General features: G+C 60.9%; 1 protein-coding gene across 1 annotated transcript; it reads left to right on the top strand.

Moving 5' to 3' along the window:
* Positions 1–531: 531 nt before the first annotated feature.
* DUSP23 (dual specificity phosphatase 23) lies at positions 532–2,257 on the top strand. The gene is made up of 2 exons (XM_042976791.1): positions 532–857; positions 1,881–2,257. The coding sequence occupies exons 1-2, from the start codon at positions 591–593 to the stop codon at positions 2,064–2,066; spliced, it is 453 nt and encodes a 150-aa protein (XP_042832725.1). The 5' UTR covers positions 532–590; the 3' UTR covers positions 2,067–2,257.
* The last annotated feature ends 6,903 nt before the right edge of the window (positions 2,258–9,160 follow it).

The following is a 9,160-nucleotide window of genomic DNA, read 5'->3' as shown; positions in this document are numbered from 1 at the left end:
AGAAAATGAGAAGAGTCCCCGCAGCGGTGATCGTCCCAGCTGGACGGGTTCACCAAGTCACTGGAGAGACCAGTCGGTCATCATAGAAGGGGTTCCTCCCCGGAGGCGGAAGATCTGCTGGGCGTCCACTGTGAAGGAAGACTCCATGAGGCCAGGCCCTGGGGTTGCAGGGGCAGGGGACACTGGTGTAATAACTGCCACCGGCCGCCAGGGAGCAGCAGAGCCCGACCCCGGGTGGCGTCGTGCGCAGAAAGCAATTCATCCCGGCCTCTAGGTTTGCCTCCGGCTGTTTGAGTAGCTCCACCAATCCCCGTGAGCACCGCTGCGGCAATCCCGCCCATTACCGGCTACCCAACCAATCAACGAGCGCGCTGCTCCGGACTGCGGCCGGCTCGCGGCGCCCGTCTCGTCGGTCCGGCGCCCCAGCCCCGCCCCCGAGGCGGGTGGGCCAATCCCCGCGCCGGGACGGGGCGTCGCCGGACGGGGCGCGGAGCCCACGTGGTACCAGGGCGCGGGTGGGTGGTGCCGGGCCCCGGGGGCGGGCGGGCGGGGGACGAGGGGCTGGCGCGGTCGCGTGCCCTGCCGCCGCCATGGGGGTGCAGCCCCCCAACTTTTCGTGGGTGCTCCCGGGCCGACTGGCGGGTCTGGCGCTGCCGCGGCTGCCCGCTCACTACCAGTTCCTGCTGGACCGGGGCGTGCGGCACTTGGTGTCCCTGACGGAGCGCGGGCCCCCGCACAGCGACACCTGCCCCGGCCTCACGCTGCACCGGCTGCGCATCCCGGACTTCTGTCCACCGGCCCCCGAGCAGATCGACCGCTTCGTGCGGATAGTGGACGAGGCCAACGCGCGCGGGGAGGTCAGTGGGCGGGGAGGAGCCTGCGGGGGTCAGCGGGGGGCTGGGAGGGGCCTGCGCGGGGCGGGGCGGGGCCGGGCACCGAGGAGCCTGCAAGCGTCAGCTGGGAGCAGGGCGGGGCCGGGCAGGGAGGAGCTCGCGGGGGACTGGGCGGGGACAGGGCGGGGCTGGGGAGGGAGGGGCCTACAGGGGGTGAGCGGGGGGGAGGGACAGGGAGGAGCCTGCGGGGGGACTGGGCGGGGCCGGGCAGGGAGGGACTTCGCAGGACTCGGGGAGCAGAGGGAGCGCCCAGGGGCCAGGACGAGAAGACGGGCGGAGGCGCGCAGTGCCGGGTAGGGCCCGCAAGGAAGCAACGAGTGTTGTGAGCTGAGAGGCAGAAGGGTGGCCGCACTGGGGCGACATGCGGGTGGAAGGCAGTGGCTCGTGAGCGCTCTCCCGAGCCACACTTAGTCCAAATATAACGGAACCACATTTGCAATTTTAAAGTTTCTAGCAGCCACATTTTGAAAAGGTAAAGAAGAATGAGGGGAAACTCGTTTTGATGATGTAGGTTAACCCAGTAAGTCAAAAATATTACCATTTCAGCATATAATCAATATAAATTCCTCATGAGATATTTTAATACTTTTTTGTACCATGTCTTCAAAACCTGGTTGTACTTTATGTCGTATCTCAATCCGGATGAGCAGCGGCTCCGCCCTCCGCGGGGGGCGGGACAGGGGGGAGGCGGGCAGGGGGGTGGGGGTATCACTGGTCAGTGCAGGTAGAGGGTTGTGGGCGGGCAGGCCAGGAACCCGGCTCTTGAACCAGCTACTTGGGGTGTGATTGGCAGCCTCCAAACCACAAGGGACTGGACAGCCCTCCCTGACTTTGATGTCACTTCTCCGGCCCCTGAGAGCCTGAGCCGACCTGTGAGGTCCTGGGCCTCACCCAGAAGCAGCAGCTGCAGGGAGAGGGAGGGGTGTAAGGGAAGGGCAGGGGTGGGTAGGGCACCAGGCTCCACCCGACCAAGCTGCTTCTTCGCAGGCTGTGGGAGTGCACTGTGCCCTGGGCTTTGGCCGCACTGGCACCATGCTGGCCTGTTACCTGGTGAAAGAGAGGGGCCTGGCCGCGGGAGATGCCATTGCTGAACTCCGGCGCCTTCGACCCGGCTCCATCGAGACCTACGAACAGGAGAAAGCCGTCTTCCAGTTCTACCAGCGGACTAAATAAGGGCCCCCGGCACCCATCTGCCTGGCCCATGCCCTGACCTGCACTGGAAGCACCAGGCCCTCCCGCTGGCTCGAGAGACTGAGTGGCCATTCCCTGCAGGCAGGCCTTGACCAAAGAGAGGGCTGGGGCTGCACTGCAGGGGGGGCGGGGGGGGGGGGCCTCCGCTGCTTCCCCGAATAAATAACTTCGAAGAGCCAGCTCGCAGTGTATAGCCCCGTGCAGTTTACAAAGCATTCCCACATGCCAACTAACTGGAGCCTCACGCTAGCCCTGTGACCCAGGAATGATAGCAGGGCCATCGCTGTTCTTTGGGTGAGGTAGCTCAGGCCCAGGCCCAAGGCCAGGCTTCTAGAAAGTGGAAGGGTGGGCCGGGACCACAGCACACATCTTCAGCCCCTGAAAGATGCTGAGACGCTATGTGTCTGTTCTCTGACAATCTTTGATGTCTCTCCCGGGGAGCCGGTCAGCGAAAAGGTCACAGATCCCCAGGGGCCCGGGGTCTCTGATGCTCACAGGCCGGAAGCGTCCTGTGGACACAACCCCTCAGTCTGGACCCGCATGCCCCTCCTGTGTCATCCTGTCCACCCTCTCGAGACGGAGAAGGCCTGGGTGTTGTGCACACAGATAACTACTATTGCCAGTTCCCCAGGACCAGGCGTCTCTTACCAGCCGTGGGCTTCTGGGCTCCCCCGTGAGCCCCTGCCTGTGACACTGTCCCCCAGCCCCAGGCCCAGGGAGGCTGGAACCGAGCCAGCCTGGGCGGTTGTGTGGAGAGGGCTATTTGATGGTTAGATGAAGGGATGCGGGGCCATGACTCTTAGCGTGTTTCTCTGATGTTCCCTTCCCTTCCCGGTTGGAGACCATTCTAGAAGGCCCAGAGCCTTTGAGGCACAGGATGAATGGGGTAGACCAGCCACACGGACTCTTTATTGTAACTTCTGTCTGAATCCCCGTCCCCTGTTGTGCGGCAGGCCGGGCTGCACGAGGCAGAGGTTGGTCCTGAACCACGTCCTGAGTGCTGTGCGTCCCTGGCCTTGTCAGGTGCGGAGGCTCCAGCTGAGTGAGATGACTCACCACCTCCTGCAGGGACGGGCGCGGACAGGGCCGCAGGACGGACAGGGGCAGTGGGACAGACCTGCCTTCCAGATGCAGTGGACACAGAGGAAGGAGGCCAGCCCCCCCACCGCGGACCCCGTCCCGTATAGCCTAGGCCAGAGGCAGGCCCAAGCCGCCCGCTCCTGACCCATCTTTCTGCTCTCTCACGCAGTGTTACGGCTGGAGTCTTGCCGCTGTCCCCGGAAGGGAGACAGGCCGTTAAGTTCCAGTCCTACAGCGGACTAACTAAGGGCCCCTCTCCGCTGAGGACTATCAGAGCCGAGTAATCGGTCCTTCATCCTGCTCCCCTGGGTCCCCACCAGCCCGGCCAGGCCGCACGTGAGAGGCACCCACAGTTGCAGGCACTCCGGCTGCAGCCTAGCCGGAAGCGGCTCGGAGACCGATGCACCGAAGCCCGGCCACCTGTTCCACCTGCCGCCTCACTGGAGGCCTGGGCCTGTTTCTCCCACGTGCACCAGAGCCCCCTTCCACAGGGGAGCGTGTGTGTGTGCGTGTGCCAGAGCCCCCTTCCACAGGGGAGTGTGTGTGCGCGTGCGTGTGCCAGAGCCCCCTTCCACAGGGGAGTGTGTGTGCGCGTGCGTGTGCCAGAGCCCCTTTCCACAGGGGAGTGTGTGTGTGCGTGTGCGTGTGTGCATGTGCCAGAGCCCCCTTCCACAGGGGAGTGTGTGTGCGTGTGTGTGTGTGCGTGTGCCAGAGCCCCCTTCCACAGGGGAGTGTGTGCGTGCGTGCGTGTGCGTGCCAGAGCCCCCTTCCACAGGGGAGTGTGTGTGTGCGTGCGTGCGTGCGTGCGTGCGTGCACCAGAGCCCCCTTCCACAGGGGAGCGCGTGCGTGTGTGTGTGCACACGTGCGTGAAGGGAGCAAGCCTGTGGATGGCTTGCTCCCCGGACCCCTCCCCTCCACCTACCAGGATGGGAACAGGGAAGTGGGGGCTCGAGGCTGCACCCCAGGGTTCACGTCTGCTCTGATCCTGCCGTGCCCTGTCGAACAGCCAGTCCTCACACTCCTGCCCTCCGCTCCCACCCCCCTGCATCCTGTCCTCTGGACGGCAGGAGGGGAGCCTGCCCTTCCCTTCCTCCCGGGGCTCCTTCAGAGGAGACGGAACATTTTTCTAACCCCATTAGAGCCCCCTATGCAGCCTCCGTCCCCATAATTTAAGCAGATCTCTGCTGCCTCAAGAGTTCCTCGGGGAAATAAACATATAATTATGTGCTTAAGGAAATCGGTTTTTAAATAAGTAAGAGTTGACTTGAGATGAAAAACTCTGCCCGTATCCTTTCACCTACCTGGGGAGGTTAGCCTGAGGTGCCTTTTGGGCGCACCTCCACCCCCAGATACTTGGGGATTGGGAGCAGAGGCCTGCTCGCCTCTCCTGTGACCACCAAGGAGGGGCTACAGGCCTCCCTTCCCCATCCCACCTTCACTGAGATGACGGGTGTGAGGAACGGGCCACCCCCGCCGACACGCAGCCTGTGCCCCCCCCTCAAACCAGGCTCCCTCCAGCTCAGCAGCACCGCTGGCATCTGGGGCTGACGCTTCTTCTTGGTTGCGAGGCCATCTGCGCGCCGTATGGTGTTTAGCAACATCCGTGACCTCTCCACGCACCAGATGCCGGTAGCGTGCCTACCCCCCCCCCCACAAAATGGGACCTCGAGAATGCTTCCAGGCATTGCCAAATGTCCCCCAGGAGGACAAAATTGGCCCCAGTTGGGAACCAGTGCCTCGGCCCAGCAAAGCACCAGAGGCAACCGTGAGCTTTCGTTCCCTATAGGAACGTGCTCGGGCATTTCTCCCGTGGACGCACGCGTCTCGAGGGGGGGGAAAGGGCCAGACGCCATCAAACGCTTCCGTCTTGCAGCGCTTCCTGCTGCCCGCTCCCAGCCCCGCCCCCTTGCCCAGGGTGGCTTTCCAAGATGGTGACAGACACCGTTCACTTTCACCGTCTGCAGTGATGTGGACTCACACCCCCGTGTCTTTAAAGCTCACGTTTACGGTCCGGCAGGTGGCTTGCCATCCCTGCCCGATGGAGGCCGTTCTAAGTGGAAGACATCCGTCCACGTCATTCGGGTTCTGCGGCCGGCGCCGTTTCGGTTCCTCTCCCGGAAAGCTGTTCGGATGCGCGAGCAACCAGAATCGGGACAGGAGGCGCACGGGCCGCTCTCTGAGACACTCCTCCCTGGTTCTTCCTCCTCCGCTTCGCCTGCCGCAAGCTCCACAGGGGTACTTCTCCGTGGGCTCTTCCCAGGCCATGTGTCCCCGCCCTGGGGGGGGGGGGGGGGGACATGCGTCCTCCTGTGCAGAGATCCGTCTGCATCATGTATCCTGCACCCACCGCGTAGGGACCTGTCCCACGGGGCGGCCCCTCCTCCCCCTGGTGAAGGAAGTCCGCTCCTCGTGCCCGGGCCCCCAGGTCTCCCCAGGAGAATGATGAGCACGTCACGGGGACCAGGGATTTGATCCAGATCTCGAACCATTTCCCAGAATGAACCGCACTCCTGCGCCGAGCCTCAGACCAAAACTTCTGCTGTCTGCGTTGCCATTTTTCCTAAGAAGGAAACTAATTTGGTCTCACGGGACTGTTGCGTCGCAAAACAGCATCAGTGACCACGAATGCATCTCACGCTTCGTCGTGACTGAACCGTCCCATTTATGAAGCACCGACCGCGTAGCAGCTGTTTTACACACATCGTGTTATACCATCTTCTCCTTACAACCGCTCTGCGAATCAGGTATTTTTCCCTTTTTATAGATAAACTGAGGCGTGCAGAGCTGGCTAACTTGCCCACATTTGCAGCGACCGAGCTGGGATCAAACAGGGACCCTGCTCCCGCTGCCCGACCTCCCCCCAGCCCCAGTCACGTGTGGCAGTCTGTCTTCATGGTCAGAGCTCGGCCTCGAGGGCCGTGTTCACACAACCTCTGACGTCCCTCTGTCCATCCTCCGAGGAGGTCAGAGAAGACACTGCACCTGACGCTGAAGCCAATGCATCCGAGCTGTGGCTGTTCCTTAAAATGCAGCCCCAGCGTTTAAGTCCCGAACAGGGAAGCCGGTCATCAGGTCACCTCTGTCACAGCTGCTACTACAGGACTCGGAGCTTGTGATGTCCTCGCCCAGCAGGACGATCTGGAGGCACGTGTGAATGTCACTGAGCCCTTGAAAATATCCGATGATTTATTGAAAACTCGAATCTCCTTTCTGGCTTTGTTGTCGTTATTGGAGCCCTTAATGCGTGCCAGGCTCTATGCCAAGTGCCCGACAGACATTATCGCAGTCGATCCGCAGAGCGACCCTACGAACAAGGTCATGATAATGACCAGTGCACGTTATGAGTAAACTGAGGCCCAGAGAGTTTGAATAACATGCCCAGTCACATAGCTAGACCAGGACTCAAACCTGGGTTTCTCTAACTGTAAATGCCTTGTCTCTCAGGGGTGGAGAGGGGACATGTTCTCATTAGAAAACACACAGCAATATCTCGCGTTTCCCCAGAAACAAAGTATTTGGACCGACAGGCTCCCGGTGGAGCTCTGGGATCATGCACCCCCCCCTCCACGGGCACCACCGCTCTGTCCTGGGAGTGTTGACCTGCCTGACCAGCCGCCACCCCAGCCGGCTTCCGCCTCAAGCCTGCTGCACCATCAAAAATATAGTCCCCTATTGATTTAGAAGTGAGTCACATAAGCACCTCTGCCATTACTGAAAAATTTGTCTCCGCTATTATGGACTCGAGGCGTACTCTCGAGAAGGCCTGTGCTTGTGCAAGCAAGCAGAAATCTGAGAAACACTTGGTGCACGTCTATGCCTCAAGTTGATGACTTATTTGCAACCTTGATAACCGAATCCTTTGTGCCAACAAATGCCCTGAATTGCTTCGGCCACCCTCTCACCCTATTTTTCCCTTGACTCGCTCTGTCACCCTGGACATGTGATCACGAAACAAAGTGGCAATGTCACCTCTGAGCTTTCGGTGTATGGGACTCAGCACCGCCAACAGTTCTGGGATGTCCCCCCTGCCTTTTATACTAAAGACATCACTGTGTCCTCCTCGGCGATGCGTGCTGAGTAGTGAGCCTGCTCCAAACCCAGGGTGGGACAGATGGGGAATAACCAGTGTAGATGCCCCACGTGTCGCACTGCTCACCTCCTGCAGTGCGTCTTCTGTGCCGCTGGGCTCCCCAGGCCCACGCCAAGCAAATTCACCGATTTGCGTGTTTAGGCACCTGTTGTGAGGGCTGGTTGGAGCTGGGTGCAGCCTGGGGCGTGGAGTAGAATTGAATAAAGTAACCACACTGGGATCAAGTGCACAGAGAGGACAGTGCTACGTTTGACCCTGACCTACGAGGCCCCAAAGAATCCAGTCCTTTTCGGGGTCCCCAGAACCACTCTTGCTAGAAGGACTCACAAACAAAACTGTTACATTACCAATTATATTATTGCAGAGAGAGGACACAAATGACGATCAGCACAGGAGGAAGGCACAAGGGACAGAGCCCGGGGAAACCAGGCATGGGCTTCCAATGGCATCACACGGGCACATTTATCTCCCCTGGAATTGTGAAAATGCATAAATACTGCCTGACGGCGAGGTTCACCGGAGCCTTAGTAGTGCCCAGGGGTTTTGCAGGGGGCACTCACAAAGGCACGCAGCCCCGGTGTGACTGACCTTTGCCGCTCGCTCGGTCTGCAGCCCCAGAGGGCAGAGTGAGGCTGCCCGGCCCCAAGCAGCCTGGCGTCCACACAGTCACGTTGTCAGCACACACCCTCTGCCCGGCCCGGGGTCTCAGGTGCCCAAAGACGTCCTTATGAGGCAGGATGTTTCAAGAGCTCAGAGATCACCTCACAGGAGCCAGTTGAGGGGCAGGCCTGACGACCTTGGAAAAGCGTAAGGTTTGGGCCACCCTGCCTGCTGAGCTGACCCCGTCTTGCGCACGACCAGGTATCCCGCGCTCTGCCCGTGACAGCCTGGGGGGTGCTGTTCCCTCTGCCAGCGAGGCTTTGTCCCCAACTGTGCCCAGCTCCCAACACCCGCCCCCGCCCCCCCCCCTTGGTCTCGGTTTAAAACCGTTTCTTGGGAAAAGGTTTCCAAGCGCCCCCACATACGCTCACACATATTCCCGAAGCATCTGTCCTTCTCCCTCACGGGCCCTTGCTCACCTATGATTCCTTTCATTGTCTCTCTCTCCTACTAGAGTGTCGGGACCTCGCCCATGCTGCCGGCGCCCAGCACAATGCCTGGAACCCGGGTGCTCCGTAAACACGTGGCAACCGACTGACCGGGTACCTGCCCCGAGACGCAGAACCGGGAAGAATAATCCAGGGCATATAATCTAGTGGCGGATCCGTGGCACGCGTGACCCGAAGTGTGACGCAAAGATGGGCACAGGGCGGTGCACAGGGAGCCGACTGGCGCCGAGGAGCTAAAACCTCCCCGAGCGGGCGGCGGAACACACGTGGGTAGATTCGGTCGGTGAAGGGGCCGCAGACACTCCTGCCGGAGGGTCTGGGTGGGTTGCATCCGATCGCCAGTGCGCAGGCGCCGCAGGCCTCTGAGCAGAGGCCACCCCGCCAGGCTCCGCGTTTTTTCTTCAGTTCCGCGCGACAGCAGGGTCCCGTCGCCGGGCGGCGCTGCGGTGCTTTGTGATTTCACGCCGGCCAAAGAGAGACAAGGCCTCACCGCTGCTGATCCTTACGACGTTTCAGAAGATGCGAGTTAAGTAAGAACCCGCTTTCCCCGCTTGCTGAAAGTTAATGACGTTAACGCGTTGCCAGAGAAAGTAAAGGGGTTGTTCCAGCCTCTGGGCTTGCGGGTTATGACTTTTAATGCTTTTCAAATGCCAAAGGACCTCAAGGGAGTGTCGCGCCCGCGTGCTAGAGGTGCGCGTCTTTCCCACGGCGGCTGGCACCCGCTCCCGCGCAGCCACCGCCCTGGCCAAGTCGCTGGTGTCGCGTTTTAAATCTCGGGCCGCTGCCCTAAGCCAAC

The sequence above is a fragment of the Panthera tigris genome, chromosome F3 (genome assembly GCF_018350195.1).
Source record: "Panthera tigris isolate Pti1 chromosome F3, P.tigris_Pti1_mat1.1, whole genome shotgun sequence".
Classification (NCBI taxonomy): Eukaryota; Metazoa; Chordata; class Mammalia; order Carnivora; family Felidae; genus Panthera; species Panthera tigris.
Note: the sequence above shows the minus strand (reverse complement) of the source record. Positions and strands in the feature narration are given on the sequence as shown.

What these genes read in the sequence shown, in the direction of transcription:
- DUSP23 (XM_042976791.1), top strand. Translation starts at nt 591, where the DNA reads ATGGGGGTGCAGCCCCCCAACTTTTCGTGGGTGCTCCCGGGCCGACTG. An exon ending in AGGCCAACGCGCGCGGGGAG is followed by an intron (nt 858 to 1,880) that starts GTCAGTGGGCGG and finishes GCTTCTTCGCAG; the next exon opens with GCTGTGGGAGTGCACTGTGC.